The sequence below is a fragment of the Hippopotamus amphibius genome, chromosome 6 (assembly GCF_030028045.1).
Source record: "Hippopotamus amphibius kiboko isolate mHipAmp2 chromosome 6, mHipAmp2.hap2, whole genome shotgun sequence".
NCBI classification, from domain to species: Eukaryota; Metazoa; Chordata; class Mammalia; order Artiodactyla; family Hippopotamidae; genus Hippopotamus; species Hippopotamus amphibius.
Genome location: NC_080191.1, coordinates 3,451,078 through 3,473,587, shown reverse-complemented (window position 1 = coordinate 3,473,587; position 22,510 = coordinate 3,451,078). Strand labels below are relative to the sequence as shown.

The window sequence follows — 22,510 nt, the reverse complement described above, 5'->3', positions numbered from 1 at the left end:
TACACTAACTGTAAACTGATTGTTACTTTGCCCAACACCCTACTGAGAAATACTGGAAACGCACACACACAACGTCAGTATCACTCATCCGAGGTCACTACTCCAGTAGCCACTCTCCACGTAGTCAGAAGTGATGTCACCGAGCAGTGGGTGCACTGCATCAGAACGCAGGCCCACAGTTCCCATAACCGGGGCCAGTCACCTACACACCAGTGCGGTGTCTGCTTCTCCTGGCCAGAGGAGATGAGTGCAGTAAGCTGCCTAGGGAAGGGAGGACAGGTGAACCTTTGTGTCTGAAACCCATGGATCCGCAGAGAAAAAGGGGGAAAAAAATCTTAAAAGTGGCAAGAAAGATAAATACAAATGCACACCTGTCTGAGGTTATTAATTATAGCAGCCTATAGAACCATAAGCCTTAAGAGTTCTTTAAGGCACTTCTATATTATAAAAGAACAATCATTGATGCCCACAAGGACAAAAGGGAAAATATCAGATTCACAATATACATCTGATGAGAATGTATATTCTAATAAGATAAGAAAGGCATCACATATTTTTGGAACATTTCTATGTAAAATAAATCATTAAAAGTAGATGCTTGAAAAAAAAAGCAGATGCTTGGTTCATCAGAAAATCTACAAACAGTAAACGCTGGAGAGGGTGTGGAGAAAAGGGAATGTTCTTGCACTGTTGGTGGGAATGTAAATTGATACAGCCACTATGGAGAACAGTATGGAGGTTCCTTGCAAAACTAAAAATAGAGTTACCATATGACCCAGCAGTCCCACTACTGCGCATATACCCAGAGAACACCATAATTCAAAAAGATACATGCACCCCAATGTTCAGTGCAGCACCATTTACAACAGACAGGACATGGAAGCAACCTAAATGTCCATCAACAGATGAATGGATAAAGAAGATGTGGCACATACATACCATGGAATATTACTCAGCTGTAAAAAGCAACAAAACTGGGACATTTTGTAGAGACATGGATGGACCTAGAGACTGTCATACAGAGTGAAGTGAGTCAGAAAGAGAAAAACAAATATCGTATATTAACACATACGCAGACTATAGAAAAATGGTACAAATCAACCCATTTACAAGGCAGAAACAGAGACACAGATGTAGAGAACAAACATATGGACACCAAGTGGGGAAAGCAGAGAGGGTTGGGGGGATGAACTGGGAGATACCAAATTGTACACTCTAAATATATGCAGTTTATTGTCTGTTAACTGTATCTCAATAAAAGTTCTTAGAAAAAAAAGTAGATGCTTTAAAAGTTACACTTCAGTAATCTGGACGACGCTTCCCTTCCAGAAAGGCTGGCTCCCAGAGGCTGAGGCGGTCCATTTCAGGGCGATGATGCATGAGGAGGTCACCATGCAAACACATCTGGGTACTGAAGCCAGCATGGACCAAGGCTCACTGTGTCTACAGCGCTGGGGCCCAGGTCCTCTGAGCCTCTCTTGGCTTACCATTTGTCCTCTTTGGACTATTTTAAGAACCAAAAGAGCAAACTTCCAGTTATAAAGTAAGTAAATCACCGGGATGAAATATACAACATGGAGAATATAGTCAATAATATTGTAATAACTTTGTATGGTGACAGATGGTAAACTAGACTTACTGAGTTGATCATTTCATAAGGTATGAAAATCTCCCATCACTGTTATATACCTGAAAGTAATATGATACTGTATGTCAATTATACTTAAAAAAAAAAAAAAAAGAACCACGCGAGCCCATGAGTGTAAAACAGTTTAACACACTGAAAACCCCTCCAGTGTGTAAAGCGCTGCTGTCCGCGGAAGTCTCCCGGTCACTGGATGCCTCCGCTGCGGCATGTGCCCTCCAGGAACCCCCACTTGAAGCGCGTGGCCTCTCACGAATTTGGTTTCCTCCGTCATCCACGAGGGAGGTGCTGTCATGAACGCGCCTGTGGTCCATCTGGCCACTCCGTGCGACTGCAGCGTGCGGCTCTGGCCGTGAGGAGGCTGCAGCAGACCCAGATGCGCACCCGGGCGAGCAGCGGCCCCTCCCCAGCTCTCTGCACCTGCCGCTCCTCCACCTGAGAACCTCCCCTCCCTCCCTTCCTCTTCAGAGCATCCACACGGGCCAAGCAGCCTCTTCCTTCTCCCTGTCTCCTTCTCCGGGCACAAAGGCGCAGTCTAGCTCACCCCGAGCACACGGGTCCGGCACGCTGGCCCAGTTCCGCCTGGACCGCTGCACCACGGGCCGCCGGGCTGCCAGCTGTGTCCACCGCTGTAGGGACAACACGCGGCCCTCAAAAACCACTCACTGGACTGAGGTGCACTGACGTGGAGTTTACAACAAACAGACACAGCGCAGCACAGAGCGAGCCGGGGGCGCGCTCCGCGAAGCTGGGAGGTGTGTGCAATCCCAGACAGCCGCCCTGGGCATGGCGTCCCGGCTCGAGCTGCGTGTCAGCAGGAGGACAGTTCCGGGGTCCTCTCCGGTCTCACTGAAGAGGCTTGTCAGCCAAACCTCAAGCATAAACCCCATCTGTAGTCTCTACCCTTCAGGCTTTCCCTCCACCCGTTAGGGCTTTCAGGTGCTCTCAGGTCGGGGACGCCACGGCCCAGGTAACTCACCCACGTGCAGCCCGTCAGTTCAGGTCAAGAGCATCTTTCACATCTCCTCACTCTTTTGCAGCGTATTTTACTTCCAGAAGAAATCGTACCCTCTCACACATTCTTCGGCTGACATATAAGAATTTTTATCACAAGTTTAAATAGATGTGAATGATGTATGTTTCCACATTTTCCTACAGCTAGTATGTCTTATGTGTACTTTTGTCAAAACCTTGGAGCTGAGGGACAGTTCATTCAGTCTATGGAGTCTGCACCTCACAGCCTTCCTGGAAAGCCAGCCTTCCATGCCACCAAATAACTAAGTCAGATCCAATTCCTCTCTGCACGAATGATGCTATAATTTAGCCACACATCCCAACCTGCATCTCACTTCTGCGTTAGAATTCAAAGATGGAGCATGGGATGGAGGACGGATGGAGACGCAGAGCTCAGCAATGAGCTGTTAGCCTGAGAAGCAGACTCTCCACATGCACAGGCACTCTGCAACCTCCGCTCTCCCCAGACCCTCCCCCAGAGCACAGCCTTCTTAGGCAGGGTCCACACTGCTCAGCACCCACCTCACACCCCGCGCAACAAGCCATGGCGAGACGTGGTGGGAAAGGGGGGCCTTTCTTCTTTTGTAGGTGGGAGAAGTGCAATCGTGCAAGGGAAGCAAGTTCATTTTTCAAGAGTCTATGTCAACGTTGAGGACACAGAAATTGATTTCTTTAAATCTTTTTCAAAATTCTTAAAATCTCTGCCCAACTCCCCTCTCGAACATGGGTACACCAGTTTGAAGACAGCTGATAAGGAATTCCCACCGTTTCAAACTCGAGGATGGAAGATGCCTTAGAGGACTGGGGCGGGGAGGGTGGGGGGGACTCGAGGGGGGGGAGGAGTCAAGGAAGGGAGGGAATACGGGGATATGTGTATAAAAACAGATGATTGAACCTGGTGTACCCCCCCAAAAAAATAATTTAAAAATAAATAAATAAATAAATATTTAAAAAAAAAAAAGCCCTGGGGTCCTCCTGTCATCTCCCCTGAGCGCTCCTACAGGCTGCCTTTACCCCTGGGCGTCACATGCACGAAGACAGGCCCAGAGGTTTCCCCTCCGGCTTCTCCTCTAGCGTCGCCATTACATTACTCATTCATTACTATTACACAGACATTAAAATAATAATACATTATCATTTGTAATGTATATTTATTATTATACCTTATATATTTAGCACACATTCTGCACGTAAACCTTGCTAAAGTTTTCCTAACACCTAAATAATGTCAGGCTGCATTTTCCAAATCTTCCTTAGAATCCACAATCAACATATTAGAAAGAAGGGGGGGGGAGGGAGGAAGGAAAGGAAAAGAAAGGAAAGGAAAGGAAAGGAAAGGAAAGGAAAGGAAAGGAAAGGAAAGGAAAGGAAGGAAAGGAAGGAAAGGAAGGAAAGGAAAGAAAGGAAAGAAAGGAAAGGATATATGCGTATGACAACAGGGGGTTCTTGACAAATCGGCCATTCTGTTCTAAGTACTAGGTCACTGACCTCTGTAAATTAATCTAGTTATCCACAAAAAAGGATATAACAAAATCATCTTTCCAAGCCAATTCAGCTATACAGAAAAATGTAAAGCATTCTGCCAAAAGAAATTACACATATATTACATGGTTCCCAGAGATAAGTGCATATTTATATATGTGTCTCCTGATTTCTGTCTTACTCTTTGTGAAGTGATTTAGGACTACAAGATGCTAAAGAAATAAAAATCAGTGATACAAATTCTACGAGGAAAACTCAACAGTTCCCGTTTCATGAAATCGCTGCCCTTTCAACTCCTCACAGAAGCTGAATTATTGGAGCAGGGCGCCCTGTCTTAAACAAACTGGGCCACTAGAGCAAAGAGCCGGCCAGCCACCCTGCTTTGGGGTGGGTGTCCACATTCCCAAACTACGACTATGACCTCAGATCCTCTTTCTATTGAAAGAGTGCTTAGTCCTTTCTACACACCCAAAGGGAGAAATGTGTGTTCATTAAAAATAATATATTCTTCTAGCATGAGGGGTCAGCTCACTGCAGTCCACTGCCACTTTTTGTAAATAAGCTCATTCATTTACGCACTGCCTGTGTTTTCCTGCTGCAACGGCAGAGCTGAGTAACGGCCACAGAAACTACGTCCCACCAAGTCTAAAGCAGGTACTATCGAGCGCTTTACAGGAAGAGTCTGCCCCTGTTCTAAGACAATAATTTCATATAGATATTTCCACAGAACATGCCAGCGTTAGTATTTATTTCAAAATAGTCTATCATCAGTCTCAGGCAATCACCATATTGACTGAATCACTTTATGAAATCTTCTGATTCAGAAACGTGCAACAGTAAAGATGTTTTCTACTAACCTAAATTCCATCTGTGCCAAATTTATAAATAAAGCTATGTTCCTTGTGCAGTCTTAATACATTATCCAGAAGAATTCCTTTTAAAAGCTGAGCCGCAGGAACACGGAGATGGCGGGAAGCGGAACTGTCTGGTTTCTGGCCCAGCAGCGGGGTCTGGGCCCAGCAGGGCGAGACTCCACTGAGGTGGCCCGCGCCCGCCCAGGTGCAGAGCCCGAGCCTCCCGGCTTTCAGGGGAGACGCACAGCCCTCAGCCCGAGCAGGAGGGTCTGGAGGCGCAGGGCCAGAACCCCCGAGGACGTCCCCGGCGCGCAGGGAGCGGGTGGGGCAAGGCCGCCGCCCCACGCCCTCCGGCAGGGAGGCCATTCTGGGCGGAGCCCGTGAGCCACCGGACCGCTCCCGGCTTTGCTCCTGGCCCGGGACCCTCCCTTCACTCCCGCACGCCCATCCACGGCCGTCCCCTCCCCAGTCAGCTACCGGTCTTTGCCGCAGGCTCTGCTTTCAGGGAAAACCAGACTAAGAAACTAGGCTCTCTGACCTCTGTGGTCCAGGGAAACAGTAATGAAGGAACCACTGGGGCCAGAGGCGTGAGCTCGGGGCGGTTCCACAGCTCGGGCTGGAAACCCCGCAGGCGTGGCCGCTGCAGTCTCCCCAGCAGCCTCCTGCCCTCAGCCCATCGCCCGGGCCACCCGAAGCAGCTACTAAACCAACCACAGCGGGTTTCACAGGCCCCTCCATGTGAGGACAGCATCCTCACACAAGGTAAGAAAGGAGAATAAAGCAGGCGAAATCAGCCAGCAATCGAAGCAGCAGGTCAAGTCCTGAAACAGGAGCCTGCATCAGTCTTCCCAGGGGGACGGGCCACAAGGACCAGCTCTGCGGCAGGGGGAGGCCCTCAGCAACCCCCCCCACCCCAACGCTTCATTACAGACCTTTCCAGGAGGCCACAAACGCTTTTAAAAATCAGAAGCAGTATTTATTCTAAGGATTTCTGAAAACTGCTCTGCATTTTCTTTTCTCTTTTAACATTAAAAAAAACTAAGCTGAGCCTCTCACACGTAACATAAAATCAAAATGAAAACATTACAAATCTAAAATTGTTACAATTCAAGAAGATCTTATGACTTAGACCTATTATTTCTTCTTTGAGGAAAAGTATTGAAGGGAAGCTAACATATATTGAGCACCCGTTTTACAGATGAGCAGAGCTTAGCTCAGAAATTAAGCACAGCTGAGATTTGAACCCAAATTTTTTCCCCAAATACGTGTTTCCAGTGCACCCTCCTGCTTCCTGGGAATCCTTCATGCAATGCACACGTAGTGAGAGATTCCTACTGAAGACTCTGCTGGATCATCTGAGATACAAAGACAGCAAACCTCGAGCTCACAGTGTCAAGGAAAGACAGGTGAACAGGTGAGCAGTTTGGGCATCAGGACCAGGTCTCGTACAAAGAGCAGAGAGATGGGGAAGGAGCCCTTGCCAGCAGCAGGGTGGAATGCCCATCTGGAATTTCTTCTAATGTGTATGAACGATTCCCTACTGAAAAGCAGAAGCCAATTCAGTATTTTTTTAATATACGTATCCACGACATAGGATTAAAGAATTCCAAAAGATCATAACAGATAAAAGTGTAATTCCTCAAATTATTTGTAAAGTTTTAAATGAAAATAACTCATGGATAGTTTTGTTTCAGACAAATGCAATCCAGATGTAGAAAGGTTTTTTTTAAGTGGTTTAAAGTGTAGCCTCAAAATTCACCACGAAGGAGAGAATAGTTCATGGGCACATTCTGACCTTTCTCCAAGTTAGAGTCTATTAAATTACAGGAGAAAAACGTAACACGTACATAGGACTAAGACCATTCACATTGTTCATTAAGCATACAGACCAAAACTCTACAAAAGGCTGAAGTGAGTAAAGAGCTAGTTGCAAAGGAAAAAGTGCTATACAAATCAAATCTAATGTATCCTGTTCTCTGGCCGAAGGCCGACCGGGAGCGTCGTCCTGGGCCGCGGGGCTTTCCCACCGACCCTGGCAGCAGGGAGGCCCCACAGAAATGTCCCCTGTAGCCAGGCCAAGTGACCGTAAGCCACTCAGAGACACGGGAGAACGGAAGTCAAAGCTGCTGGAGGTGCAGAGGCTCCAGAAGTGGGGCGCACGCCTGTAAGAGCTGTGAGAACGTCCCCTACATGGAAGACCTCTAATGGCAATCAGTTTCTCAGTTCTTTCTCTTTCCAAAAATTCTTCCCTTTTATTTTCAACACATGTTCCTTTCATTCCTTGCCAAGAAAGTGGAATTGCTCTAAGGCTCCAGCCATTTCCTGGTATCAGTGTTTCCAGAAGCTGTACTTCCTGTAAAGACAAAGAAACACCTTTCCCAGCCAAACGGATGCTCCAGGCAGCCTTATCTCTGTCTCCCTCTGCCACCCGCCCCTCTCCCTGCCTCCAGTGCCCTCGCAGGGCGCAGGGCTGCTGTGCTTCCCTCCCAGGGAGCCCTGTCTCACAGGGTTCGCTCAGAGCCCAGGGCTGTGCGGTCGGTGAGTGAGCTCTGCACTCACTCTGTTCAAGGCACCACTGCCGACACCGGACGTACGTTATCTCACCTCATCTTCACTCCAAGTGGGCTTGTCTGACTCCGCAAGCACCACGTTATGCTCTGTCCTCGGCATCTGCTTAACAAATAGTGACACAGACCCTCCTCTCAGCACCTGAGATGACCTGCTTTTCCTTACTGAGAAGCAGCCAGTCCCAAAGCACTAGGAAATACCAACCAGGGCCAGCAGTGTATCCACAAAGTAAGAAAAAATGAACACGAGTCTGAACTGTTTCCCTCTCCACACACCACCTCCCCGGGGCAGATCTCTGTTTCGTAATGACGTTTGCAAAAAGATTGGGTCATCCCACACCCTAGTACCGAATACCTTGCTGTATTAGCAACGTGGGGTACTTCTCGCCAGACCATAACCCAGATGCAAGAAGCCAGAATAATTCTGAATCTTGACAGTCTGGCCAGGATACCTTAAAAAATGTACCAACACAAAACAAAAAGAGCTCAAAAGTCACTTAAGAAAAAAACTGACAGATTTCCTAACAATGGCCCATTTGACAAAAAGAATGGAACAGTTACAAAACGCAGAAGGTGCCAAAACGCTACAGCTACGGTAGGATCTCAGGAGAAATGCGATTCAACTAAAGCACTAATATTAATAAAGAATAACCTTTAACATAAAGGCATTCGCAGTGACCTGAAAAGCCTCTGAGAGCATCTGCAGTGCTCGGTGGAGTGAAAGGACTAGGATTCCACACACCGCCCCGCCCCCAACCTGATCCATACGCCTCACTCCAGGAGAAAAGGGCAGTAGTCATCAGGGCTTCCCCTGAAAGCCTGGGTACTATGGGAAAATCGTGCCTTCAAGAAAGAGGCCTCAGCGTGTGCAAGCTGATAATGTCTGCATCCCCAAGGCTAGGGTGTGTAACATGCATTAACTGTGTCAAGGCCTCAGAAGCATGAATACATGGGTCAAAGAACTTGGTTAGGGTAGTGGAAGGCTGACATTTAAGGTTAGGAAAGGGTTTGCACAAAATCCAGTAACTAGGAAGGAAGTAGCAGCTAAAATAAAACCAATGGGTGGACTAGGAGGAAATAATATTAAGTGATAAGACAAAGAAAAACGTCAACATTATAAAGCAGAACACAGGAAAATCAGCAGGGTAGATATTCGAACCAAGGGGATTAGAAAGAAACCCACTCAGGTACTGAGAGGAACAGTGAATGCTAACTTTAAACCCAAAATAAAATCAGAGACTAGATCAAATGAGAAGATCTAAAGAATTCAGCTCCACCAGAAAGGCACAGCCAGAGGAAGGGCACCGTCCTTGCTGGACAGTGAGGTCTGAGGTCAGGGGCAGGCTTTCATCAGGTCTGGCCAGACGGCACCCACAGCAGCTCGGCACACGTCTGCTGAGGCGTGAATGAAGGCATGAGCGCAGGCTGTCCCTGCTGGAAGGGAGAAGTCCCATCACTGCAGCCAGAGAGTAAATCATGCAGAACTGCTGTGGCCCCTGTCGAGGGATGTCATCAAGTGGCAAGATAACGCGAGGCTACGTTTCCACTCACTCAAGAAACTCTAGAATGTAAAGCCCACGTTTTCGCAGGGAAGACATTCAGTTTCTGCCAAGATGTAGTGATTTCTACCAGATGAAGCTGGCTGGGCAGCTCTCCAACAGTGTAAACAATAGTTCCTATCTTAAATGCGAAACCACAGACTCTATCGGAGTCAGAAATTACATTAAAATAGGAGTGATTTTTTTTTTCCATTTTCAAATCTATGCATGACGTAGAAAAGGAGTTGATAAGTATGAGAGGTATTGATGCATGCGATTTTTTTTTTTTAATATTCATGGTTTGACATTTTGAGATCTTGTGTGGGAGAAGTAAGTGGGAGGCTAGAGGAAGGCAGAAATCAAGTGAACAAACTTCAGAGGCTGAAAAATCAATTATGATCTCAATAGGAGGACAATAAAAAAAAAGTTTACGTCAGCCACAAAGTAGGGCGACTACAATTAGTTAAATGGCATTTCAGTAAAATCTTACTTTTAAATTTAATTTTTGAATAGGTAATAAATTGTTATTCAAAAATCAAAAAATATAGAAAGGTATACACTGATGTCTCCCCACAAATCCTGTACCCCCAACCCCACCCCAGCCCCCACTCCTCCCGTCTCCACCCGCACTGCTGAGAAAGTGCTGTCTGCACTTCCCTGAGTTTCTGCCCTGTTTCCTTACGCAACACAGACACACACGGGTATATACTTTTACTGTTCTTTCTAACACAAAAGTGTGTGTGTGTGTGTGTGCGTGCACTGCTTTACACTTTGCTTTTCTCACAGAGATGTATCTGGAAGAGCTTTAGTACCTTCGTTTCACTGCTGCAGATTTTACTTCGCCAGGCCCCTACAGGTAAACCTTCAGGTGGTTTCTTCGAATGTTCTCTTCAACTAGTGCTGCCGTATATTAATACCTTGCTAAGTCATCTTGCCTGTGAGTCTATGTGAATGATAAATTCCCAGAAGTAGAATTGTTGATTCAACGGGTACATGCATTTTTAATACTGATTGATACTGCCCTCTTCCGGGGCTGCACCAAGGGATGCTCCCATCAGGAATGCACATCAGTACCTGCTTCTTCATAAAATTGCCAATGGTGTGTTACAAACTTTATTAATTTTTGCATATCCGACAGGAGAAAACGGTACCTCCGTGTGATTTTTTTAATGAATTTATTTATTTATTTATTTATTTTATTTATTGGCTGCGTTGGGTCCTTGTTGCTGCACACGGGCTTTTCTCTAGTTGCAGAGAGTGGGGGGCTACTCTTCATTGTGGTGCATGGGCTTCTCATTACAGTGGCTTCTCTTGTTGTGGAGCACCAGCTCTAGGCTCACGGGCTTCAGCAGTTGCAGCATGTGGGCTCAGTAGTTGTGGCTTGTGGGCTCTAGAGCACAGGCTCAGTGGTTGTGGCACTCGGGCCTAGCTGCTCTGTGACATGTGGGATCTTCCCGGACCAGGGATCAAGCCCACGTCCCCTGCATTGGTGGGCGGACTCTTAACCACTGCGCCACCAGGGAAGCCCCTGGTGTGATTTTAAGTGGCATTTATCTTATCATGAATGAGGCTGAGCATCTTTTTGTTCACATCCTTTGACTATTTTGTATTGGGTTGTTCTTTTTCTCAGCCATTTCTAGGAGCTCCTCATATGTTAGGAAGGCTGGCCCTATGCTGTGATAGGGGCTACTAGTGTTTTTGTCCAGGGCTGACGGTTAAGAACAGTCTGGTGCTGCTGGAGCCCCGACTGTCCTGTAGGAGGCAGGATACAGGCAGCGCAGGAAGGCAGAGGACGTCACCACCCAGGAGCTCCGCAGGAATAGACTGTGACTTTGCTTATGGTATTTAGGGCCATTGAAAGGTGTTTTTGCTAATGTAGACTAACTTCACCATCTTTTCTTTGATTACTTCCAGATTTGAGTCACATTTAAAGGCTCTCTCTACCCCAAGGCTAGAAAGGATTTTCCTCATTTTTCTTCTTGCTATGGTATCTTTTTTAAACATATATTTAAACATGTCATCCATGTGGAATTTATCCTGGAGGTATAGTAAAAGGTGTGCTCTAATTTTATTTTTTTCCAGATGACTGCCTGGTTGTCCCCAAATCATTTATTCAGTAGTCTATCTCTATTCCTCCTATATGAGATGACACTTTTAAAATATATTAAATTCCTTTACGAGTCTGGCTCTCTTCTAAGGCCTTTCTACTCTGTTGCATTGGTCTGTCTATTTACAAGCCAATCCCAAGTTGTTTTAATCACTGCAGTTTTATAAGTAGGTCATTAACCTGCCTTAAAATAATTAGATGACATATTTAATCATGAGACACAAAGAATATTATCCTAAAAAGGCATGATGACCGAGCACACAAGAACGTTTTCAAAGTAAACTTCTGGTCCTGGGACAAAAAGAAAATGTGAAAATGTATGTAATCCTAACAGCAAAGATAAAATATATAATTACCAAATCTAGGAAACCATAGTAATCGAGCCCTTCTGCATATCATTTGAGACGCTCGTTTTGGAAGCTGCTAGAACTCCAGCACAGGAGCACACGATCCCGTCCTGTACAGAGAAGCACAACTTGAATGCCACACAGTCACGACCCTTGGCTCCAGCTGCAACCGGCTCTTCACGCAGAAGTGCTTCTGACGCAGTACTTACCAACGTCTAAAAGTCCAAATATGCATGTATTCTTATAAATAATTCACCATATCCAAACACATGGCATTGTTTCAGCACTTCATAAGCAACACTTTCTCTTTCCCAGTGTAGAAAATGTTTTTGTCAAAGTAAAAAGCTTTTTATCACCACCTCAGGAACGAAAGCTGAGGCGTCCAAATTGCTCTGAACACATATCTCCCTGCCCCGCCACATCGATGCCTGCTGCTGGCCCTGGGGCTCCCCCTCCCTCGGCTCAGGGGTACAGACATGCTATGCTCCGGGTCACTCGGAAGCCCTGGTCATCAGTGCCAAAGAGTGTATCTGGATCACACGAAAAAGAATCAAGTGAAGTCTCAACTTACGCCAGCAAAATTTATCAACCACATTGCTTGTTTCACTATCCCCTTCCTTTGCAAAAACTAATATTTTTAAAGGACCATTTTGATCATTTTCTCCCACTTAAGCACCTTCACTGACTTATTCATTGGACTTGCTGTGCTTGGCATGGTGCTAGGCACGGAGGCTAAGAGAGAGAATAAAACATGCTCCCTGCCCTCAAGGAGCACATGCAAGCACGGACACGTTCACGCTCCAGGCCTCGGGGAGACACAGGCGGGGCCGGTGAGCCAGCTGGGGAGGGGGCGGGATTCCAGGGGGGCCCACAGCTGGCCTCGGGGAGGAAGGGCTCCCATCGCAGGAGACATCATGCCCTGGGGGCCGTGGGCAATGGATGCCATCAAAGAGCATTCTTCCCATGTGCGTGCTCCTCCCTCGACCGCCAGTGACGGCCTTTGACCTCGTCCGCATCCCTCATGACACAGTGGCTCCTCAGAGGCAAGGACGGGTCTGGACATGGCCATCACTAGTGATTACGGCAGCACCCGGTGCGCAGCAGACCCTCGAGCAACACCTGCACGTTATGTCATCTGACAGCACGGTGCACATCAGCACCTCTCCCAGCCCCCACCCCCAATGAAACAGCCGAACGGCCTCCCGGGGAGGACCTGGCAGTCTTCCCCTGCTCCATCCTACCAGTTCCAGCGTCCCTCCTCCTCTGCGTGAAACCCTCACCACCATCAAATCATCCCACTTCCTGTTTCCTGGATTCTGACCGCAGGCTCCTACGTCCTGCCTCTGTCCAGGGCCTTGCTCAGCCCCACATACCACTCTTTCTCCCTCAAGACACCTCTCAAATTTCACCCCGCTGGGCAGCTTTCACCAGTGTGTCCTAAGAGCTTAAAGTTCACACTTCGGGTTCAGCGTACTCTTTACCTGAGATGAGTGTGCGCAGGGGCTGTGCCCCAGCTGGCTCTCACGCAAGCCCCTCTACACACCACTGATGGGCAAGTCTCCCTCGACAGTTCCTTCAGCCATACAACTTCCCTTCTGAAAAGTTCTCAGTTGTTCCCGTCGCTCAGCTAACCATCTGGTCACGAGTCCCCGCTCTCCAGCCTGGGCAGGACCTTTCCATCGTGCTCTTGACACCTGCGTGGCCCCGGGCAGCTCGTCTTCCTGGGGGCTGGCCCTCCTGCACCACCTACCCCCAGGTGCCCGCAAGGCTGTCCAGTCAGGGAAATGGGGAGAGAGGGTCTTGTGAAGGTGCTAATTCTTCCCGTCCCTTCTCTCCACCCAAACGCTCCTCAGCACCCACACCTGCTCTTCCCACCGTTCCTTCTGAGGACGAGGTCCCCTTGCTGTCCCAAGCCCTCTCGCACCCACTATGTCCCATTCCTCCCAGCTGCTCTAAGGTTTTGTTCTGTTCTCGTTTTTCCTATTCTTCAAACTCCTTTTCCTCAACAAATAAGCTCCAGCCAGTCTCACGTGGGGAAAAGCCAGCTCTTCTCTCCCTGAGGGTCCGGGGCGACCTGCTCTGAGGGCTGACGTGCGGCACAGATTTGCCTGCACCGACCACTCAGCCCCTGAAGACGGGCTTCCACCTCCACCGCTGCACTCGGAGCCCTGCACAGAGGCCGCTGGCGGCACCCTGGCTGCCTCAACTCCCGTGGAACCGGGGACACCTGCTGCCTCTGTCTCGAGGTTCTTCTTCCAAATCCCACGGCTCGTGCTGGTCCGTTTCACCTCCTGGCTCTCAGACCGCTCTTTCTCAGGGCTTCCACGCTCCTTCTCTTCCGCCAGCTGTCTCCTGTCCTTTTCTCACTCCCACTGCCTACTTCAGGTTCCCATTCAGAACCATGGCTCCTACTACTACCCAGAGAGGCACACACCTCCTCCGTTCCCTCTGCGTGGTTCCAGAGCCCTCCTGTTACTCGTCAGACTCGGGGGAGCACCTACACCGCACCCCACAACTGTTTCTTAACCGACTCCATCAAAGCCCTCAAGGTCACCGGAAGCACCTGCAGAGTCTCGATGGGGGACATGCGAGCCCATGGCTTTAAAGCCCGTGATTATAGTCCTTATTCTCCAGTCTTGGTCCATCAACCCTCCGATTTCCAGCCGCTTCCTTACCATCTCCACTAAGCTGTGCAGCAGGCATCTCAGACTTAACACAGCCAAACAGGACACAGGAGTCCTTGCCCGCCCCGCCCCCACCCCCCATCTCAGCACAGCCCCAGCCTGTGCCCCGAGCTCCAGCTGAACCCCTGGGCCTGCTCTCCACTCCTCACCCTGCCTTACTCCACAAGCCGACTGCCTGCACGCCTTGCGTATTCTGCTTCCAAACACCGCCCCAAGCCCCGGGCTCCATGGATTCCACGTCCATCACCACCACCCTAATCCAAGCCGCCACTGTCTCTTGTCTCTTGTCTACCTTGGGGGCCTCGAGGTCCTCCATTTCCACCACAGCCCCCAGGTTCACTCACCAAATTGCAGGCAGAATGAGCTTCTGAGATCACAAATCACATATCAACCAGCTGCCTAGAACCTTCCAGGACCCTCCCCTGCACGGGGAGGAAAATGCCAATCTTACAGAGTCCTAACCTGGCCCGTCTGCCTCGTGGTCTTGGTCCCGCAGGGACAGCGTTCCCCTGGCTCAGAGCTCCAGCAGCGAGGCCCCCACTCGGTTCCTGGGGTCTCCCTCTGCCCTGGATGCTCGTTCCTAAAATCTGCAGTTTAACGTCCTCTGCCCAGAGGGACCCTCACAGACCACCCGAACCTGCAAACGCCTAAGATCCTTGATGTTTCTGCTGGGTATCTGGGGCTTGGACGCCTGACTGCTCAGTGTCTACGCCACGGTGTGCAGGCACCAACGATACTCACCACAGAGAAGGTGCTCAGTGCCAATCTTCCTTTTCTTAGGACACAGAACCATGACCGCCCCCCACCCCCCGACTACACCCCCCCGCCAACTTTCCAATCAGGTGCTGAGCAGCCATCGGTCCCGACCTTATCCAGCCCCAGGTCTATGAACATCACCCACCACCCACCCCTCCGTCCTCCCCTGCCTTTCCTGTGCTCCCGCCTGGCTCAGCTCAGGCCCCCAGCTCTCTTCACCTGGGGGAGTGCCTGCCACAGATACCAGCCCCCTGCCTCCCTCCGTCACACACAAGCCCAGCTCCACTACGGAAGGTGGCTCTTAATCTGTCTACCTCCCCTCTCTGTACAGTCCCTCCGAGGATAACCGGGAGGTCTTCAGCATTAGCCCGGGAGAATCTCTCAGTCTCACCAGTCTCCCTCCCCAGGCCTGGCCCCAGCTACTTCCTGACAGCAGCCTCCGCGTGCCCTCCCCTGGCCAGCAAGGCTTTCCTCAGGCCCCTGATCCCCCCATCCCTGGCTGGAAGAACCCTCCACCTCAAGACCCAGTCCAGCTCCTCTGGAACCTTTTAGAGGACCTCCAGCGAGAAGGAGCTCAGCTGTGGGTCCCGGAGCGTCTGCACTGCCCCCCCACCCCGGGAGTGTGCCATCGGCTGGCTCAGCTCTGTGCTGAGCTGTGTGCCCTGCGAGAGGCTCTCTCTCACACATGGTGGAATCCTGGCTCCTCGGGACAAGGGCCGAGGCCAAAGACTCTTTCCACGAGTGGCCTTCAACTTCTAAGTTCCTTGCAGGCAGACACCACGTTGTTGTTCGTTTCCTTTCATCTTTCAGGTTTCACCACAAACATCTCAGCTCCTTCCATACACTTGTCAGTCACCTCTGCAGGCTCAGGGATGTGACCAAATAAGACAAGCCCCTGCCCTCAGGCTGGCACCAAGCCTGCCTTCTGCACAGGGAAGACAGGCAGTAAACCAGCAGGAAATGAGCCCGAGAATTCCAGAAAGTGGTAAAGGCTACAAACAAAATCAGAGTGCTAGGCATCCTCTGCTTCCTTTGTAAGATTTGAGCAAGTCTGTCACTGTGGAGTTTTCCCTTAGACAGATTTAGATCAGCTGGAGGAGCTTGATTTACATTTTAAAAGGAAATTAAAATGTTTTGAATTAAAACTAAGAGCTCTCCTTTTAAGACAGAAACATTCCTTTCTCATGAAAATTATTTTTTCTTTCCTTCTCAGACCTCATGAGCTGTTTTTAAACAAACAAAAATCAACAATGTATTAACTGGTAAAATGTTCACCACACGAAGCTTAACCTGCTTTATAGTAAGCGCAGTCATAATTATCTAGCACACTGCATTATTTGTGTGTGATGAGGACTTTTAAGATCTACTCCCTTAGCAACTTTCAAACATGCAACAGAGTATTAATAACAACAGTCACCATGCTACCTTCCCGTCACTTATTTATTTATTGGCCCACATTCATTTTTCTTAATGGGGTAGAAAAAGTTTTAGATGCCAAATTACCTAAAGTTAATATATCGGGTTAACACTGTAGGAGACACCATCTTCTACTGTTTCCACTATTTCTCATATAAATTTTTAGGGATTATCTTTGTTCATGGAAGTGTTTTGAAATTAAAAGAGGAATTTCGTGAAATTAAAATTAATGAATCTAAATAGTTCCACCCAGTTTAAACAGTCTGCCCTTTGGATTTAAGCCCTGATTACTCCAGCCAAAACAGACACAGGCATCTCCACTATGCCTGGTCGTTTCATGACCTGCACCCTGGCCTGGCAGGAAGGATTCACAGCCTTCCTTTCTGAGTGTCTTGGTAGGTATCCTACCTATAGTTCAGGTCCTTTGAGGAACTAAGTGTTTATTATTTGCATCTCCCTAAAATGATGTGCAGTGAATAGGTCCTCAATAGTCATCCATTAGTCGGCTGTAAACAGATTTACACCCACTTCTGCTGCTGTGTTGTTGCCTTGCACCCCTCTGCAATCCCAGGTCCATAAAAACAAGTTAAATGTGAGGCCTCCGGTAGCTTCTATGCGGTAAACACATTTGCTCTTAAAAGGGATCATATTTATCTCAGTTTGCTCAAGTGTTGGCCACACAGTATCTTAAGTCTCAAGAAACAGAGCAAGAGTGGTTAGTGCTGGATGTGGAGTATATTTAAAATCTACGATTCCTAGACACATGTACATTTTCTGTTTGGAATACTTGAGAAATATACAAATTACAGTGCGAAGAAGTATTGACTGTTTGCCGCCTGCACTAACAAATCTTTCCTATCTCATTTTCCTTGCTGTCTCTGCTCTCTCTTTGACCAATATTTTTCTTTTCTACAGCTCTTTGCATCATTTGGGGCAGCCAATTGGTGAAACACACATTAGTAGAGAGGTGCGAGTATTTGTGAGAGGGAAAGACAATGCCCTTCCTTTAGCTTTTGGATGTCCCTAAAGCAGGATTCCCAACTCAACTCCAAAGTCCTTGCACCACAGGTGTACTTCCTGCATTTCCCACCTTAGCGCCACGTGTACACAAGGTAAGCTGTTTTCTCCAGAAGGCTGAATGCAGCTCCCACTGGCCTACCAAAGCATCACCTCTTGGCTTTCCTTTCCTGTGTGTGTGTGTGCACATGAGTACACACACACACACACACACACACACACACACACACACACCCTGCTGCAAAGGGGACTTCTCAATTCGCTCTGGGAGTATTCAGGCTCTCCCTGTGCAGGGACTGCTTTCTATTCCAACCAGCAACAGCTCTGGAGCAGTGATGTGCTAAAGCCCAGTGCCTGAGGACAAGCTCAGAGGTCAGTGGTTAAAGGTAGATGGCAGATGAGGTGAAGTCAGCAACGGCCTGAGAGGGATGGATAGTGACCACTGACCCTTCTAGTGCTGGGTATCAATGCTGCACCTGCTTCTAGGAGCTCTCTTCTCCAGGCTGGTGAGCTCCTCGTGGACCGCGGCCCAGCTAGGGCAGCACCTGGCAAGTGGCAGTAGCTCTTAGTAAGTGTTTGCTCGGAGCATTACTAAGCGAACCAGTGAATCTGTGTGAACCAAAACAGAGAGCCAAAGCGGACAGGAATAAAGCGAGGACATTATACTTTCCAAACATAATTTGCTCTTTGATGATGACAGAACAGGCATTCCTACAAACAACTGGACACAGCAGCCTTTACATGACAACTTGCTTGTTAGACCTACAGGAGCTCAGACTGAAAGGAAAAAAAAAGGAACATGACACATCTGTGGACACAGGCATTTTTTTCATTCTTATTGAATTCCAAAGTTTTCTCAAAAAGACTCATTTTTATTGACAAATATCCAAAAAGCCTGCCAAACTTCAGGTGCTTCAGCGATGCGCACAAAGGTGGCTTGTCAAGCAGCAATAGACAGAACCCAAGTCCCCCAACGTGGAGGATACAGTGTCAGAGCAGAAACTGGCGGTGGTCCTTAAAGCTGCCATCCAGCCTCTTTCCACTTTTGCAGTGAAGTGGGTCTAATAATAGATTCTGCTTAAAACAAACAAACAAAAAACCCCAGCTCTTGAGTCTGTAATCACTGGGCTTCTCCCTGAGGGAACTTCCTGCAGAGCTGGGGGTGGGAAGGGGGGATCAGATGGCCCTCTTCTCTAGGTCCTCTGTCTTTCCAAAGGAAAAGTGTGCTGGGGATTCCCCTAGGACATCTCCATCCCACCTGAGCTGTTCATCTTATTCTTCTCCCCAACATCCCTGCCCCACCCTAGACAGACAGCAGTAACAACATACAAATAGAAACTCCATCATCTTAGGAAAATCCCTACACACCTGGTCTCCCCAGCACAGCCTTCTTCCCAAAACACGCATATGCAAGATGCAGCAGCCTTGACCCCCACCAACCCCAACCCCCCACCCCCCCAGCCCCCCACCAGCTGCCAACTGTAAAGAGCACTGTTTATTTTTTACAGAAGGAGATCACCAGTGCAGGAGGAAAGGGGCAGACAGGAACCCCAGTCTGAGGCTCCAGGCTGACCCAGCACAGGTCTGAGCTGGTTGGGAGCTCCATCCTCTCCCCCAACCTTCATGCAATTCACGACCACCCAGGTCTGTTTCAGCAAGTAAAAACGTCCACGCCTAACACATCCAAGGGCAGCAGGCGAGGCCACTCCTGCCCAGACCATGTCCTTCCTGAACTGCAGTATCTGCGAATCAATCAACACCCGCAGGTGGGGCCCGAGGGAGGCAGATAGCTGGCAAGCTGCCTTGGGGGTCAGACCAGGGAAGGCTACAGGATGGAGGGGTCAGCTTGGAGTCCAGGCCCCACGCCCCACTGTCCTATCAGATCAACCGGCAAATATGAGCAGAGACCGCCGCCAGCGTGCGAGAGGCCACTGGGCCACGCGGCCCCGTGCACTGAACCTCACCAGGGAGGCGGGATCGCCTGGCCGGGTGGCGGGGAGGGGGTGGCCGGGCCGCACCAGACACGCTCGCCCGCCCGCCCAGGGGCTGCACCCCTACCACGGCCAGGAGGGCAGTGCGCCCAGACAAGTTCCGGCCGGCCTCGAGAAGGGGTTGGACCCCCAGGGACCTGGAGGCGCGGGCCGGCCGGGGCTGGGGAGTGAGCTGCAGATGGGGGCAGGAAGCCGAAACGGCAACCCTGGAAGAGTCTGCCGGGAGAAGGCGCCGCGGAAGCGCGGTTCCCCGGCGAGAAGCAGACAAAGGCTCGGGTGCGCACGCGGTGGACGGCGGCGCCGGAGCCCCGCGCTCAGGGCCGCGAGGAGCCGCGCCCGACCCGGCTGGCGCCGGAGTCGCCCGGTGTTCCGCGGGCGCAACCTCCCTTCCCCGCCGCGCCGCGCCCCGCCCCGGGTTTCCCGTCCTCACCTCGCTCGCCCTCCATCCAAGACAACGGCGACCCCCTCCTCTGTGCACCCGGCGCCTCTTCCCTGAACATCTCCCGCCTCCTGCCTTCTAGCAAATATCTGCCTTGACGAGTCTGCTCAGTCTTGTCCCCCTCCCCCGTGACACGCCTTCTGCCACCCCTGCTCCAGCGCGCTCTCAGCCCCGCTCCCGGGGCTGGGGAGGCGGAATGGCCGGGATGGGGGTGGGGGGTGGGGGCCGCGGCCCCGGGGGTCCGAACCGGCGGCACCTTCCTCCCCCGCCCTGGCGCCCCATTGTCCTTCCCCTTAGCAAGCCGAGCACCAGCTAACCCCCAGGATCCGGAGAAAGTGGACTCCTGGCGGAGGCGCACCCATTTCCACGCGGCGAGTCCACGCTCTGAAACAGGGTCACGGCGGGGTCCGGGGACAGAGCGACCGCGCGCCGACACCGAGGCCGGGGAGCCGGGAGTGCCTTCACGGTGGGGAGCGCGGGCTCCCGGGGCCCTGGCCTGCCCTCCCCGAGCCAGGAGGCGCAGCGGGAGGGAACCCCAGGCGGCAAGAAGCGCCCTCGCTCCAGCCAAGTGGCCCCGGGCTAAGGAGAGAGGAGCCCGGCTCCAGCGGCCACCGAGTTGAGAGTATAAAGACGGGCAGGGCAAGTGTGGCCCGAAGCAGCACCGGGGCCCCGAGGCGGGCGGCAGGTCCCGCTGGAGAGGCGCGGCTCCCGCCGCTGTCCCGGGCCCCCTGCCCGGCAGGCGCGCGGAGCCTGGGGAAGCCCGGCGTCCCGGCGCGGCCCGAGCCCCCCGCCCCCCGGAGGAGCCCGCGGGCCGCCAGACGCCCGGGGCCCACGCCCGCCGCCCGCCGCCCGCCGCGGGGGATGTGGAGCCGGAGCCGGGCACTTACTGGGGCTCAGGAAACACTCGGTCAGCCTTCGGAAGCAGCTCGCATTATTAGAAGGTCCATCTTCCATGTCGGAGCCGAAAAGCAGCGGGGACGCGGCGGCGAGGGCGGCGCCGGCGCCTCGCGGCCACCGCGGAGCTCGGCCGCCGCCGCCGGGGCTGGGGCCGGGGCCGGGGCAGCCCCCGCCGGCGCCCGGGAAGCCGGGGGAGCCCGCGCGGCGGACCGCGGGGCCGAGCGGGAGCCGGGGCGGCGGCGGCGGCGGCCGGGGCCCGGCGCGGGCTGGGAGCAGCAAGCCCTGGAGCGCAGGGGAGAGGAGGAGCCGCCGCCGCCGCCCGCCGCCGCTGCCGCCGTCGCCGCGGGAACTACTGCCGGGGGGGCCGCTCAGGGAAGCTGCCTCTTGTCCTCCTCCGCCGCCGCCGCCGCCGCCAGCATCGCCGCCGCCTCCTCGAGCCGCCGCCGCTGCGCCCTCCCTTCCTGGGAGACGCACGGGGAAGTGGAAGGCAGATGAGGAGGGGAGAAGAGAAGGAGGGGGCGGGGGGGGCGGCGGCCAGAAGTAAAAGGAAGACGGAGTGGAGGAGCGGCCAGGGGAGGAGAAGGCGAGCGCGAAGGGAGCGCGGGCTGCGACCCAGCCGCCGCGCGCGGTCAGGGCGCCGGGGCCCCCCGCGGGGCTGGCGCGGCCTGCGGAGGAGGGGGGCGGGCGCGGGGGCAAGGCGCGCTCGGCCCGGCCGCCACCGGGCTGCTCGGGGGCCGGGCCCGGGCCCGCCGCGCCCCCCCCGCTGGCTGCGCCGCGCCCCGGCTCCGGGCGGAGTTTGCCGGGGCCGGAGCAGGAGCCGGAGCCGGGCTCGGCCCCGGCCGCTGGCAGGGGGGCCTGGGGGCGGGGAGCGAGCGGCTCTTCGGGGCCGGCCATGGCCCTCCTCCTCGGGCCGCCGGCGGGGGCCGGCCGCGGGCGGGAGGGGCGCGCGGCGGGCCGGCACTCGGCGGGCTCCGCCCCCGCGGGACCAGCCCTCCGGGCCGCTCGGCCCGCTCGTCAGTCTCGTCCTTCTCCCTGGCCTTCCGCGCCCCCTCGGCTCAGTCTTCAGCTCGTGCTCCGCACGGGGTGCGGGGGGACCTGGGGCCGGGGGCCGAGCCCCCCGCGGCGGCGCCGCGCGGCCGGCGGGCGCGCACAACCAGAGGCGTGCTCCCGGCCGGGGCGAGGGGCTGCGGAGACGCTGCCTGCGCGCCTGGCGTGGTCTGTGCGCGCTCCGGCGGCGGAGCCTCAGCGGCTGCTCCAAAGCAGCGGAGAGAAGCGCCGCAGTGCCGCTGCCCGTGGAGGCGGCCGCGGCTGCAGAAGACGCCCACTGGCGGAGCCGGCGCTCCCCACGCCGCCGCCGCCCGCGCCCACGTAGCGCGCCCCGCAGCTCCCCGACCCCACCGCGCCAGGCCCCGCGCCCCGGCTGCCCTCCGCGGCCAGGGTGAGCCCCAGGCCCGGCGGGAGGGCCGAGAAACGCCTGCGTCTCTGAGGCGTTCTCGCCTCTGGGTCTGGTGTCCCGAATTCGATACCCGCCGCCCTGCAGCTGCTCCAGCTGCGCCCCGCCGGGCGAGCCACGTCGGCCTGGTCCCTGCAGGAGCCAGGGAACCCTCCTGTTTGGCGGGCCAGCAGCTCCAACGGAGCTGTGCTCAGAGCTCCCGGGAGAGTGCAGATTCAGAGGTTTGGTTGGAGTTTCCATCAAGACATATTGCTAACAATAAACTAAGATTTAGACAGCCTGTTCGTCCCCGGTACTCCCTTT

General features: G+C 52.6%; 1 protein-coding gene across 2 annotated transcripts in view; it reads right to left on the bottom strand.

Moving 5' to 3' along the window:
• The window catches only part of PDE10A (phosphodiesterase 10A), a 294,827-nt gene extending 273,179 nt beyond the window's left edge, over positions 1-21,648 (bottom strand). Inside the window, exon 1 of one of the 2 annotated variants that reach the window (XM_057740083.1) lies at positions 20,745-21,648. In XM_057740083.1, the coding sequence (XP_057596066.1) occupies positions 20,745-21,648 (904 nt within the window). Of the gene's footprint in view, positions 1-19,848; positions 19,918-20,744 lie in introns of those variants that run through there. The other variant, XM_057740084.1, reaches the window with a different exon arrangement.
• Between the last annotated feature and the right edge of the window lie 862 nt (positions 21,649-22,510).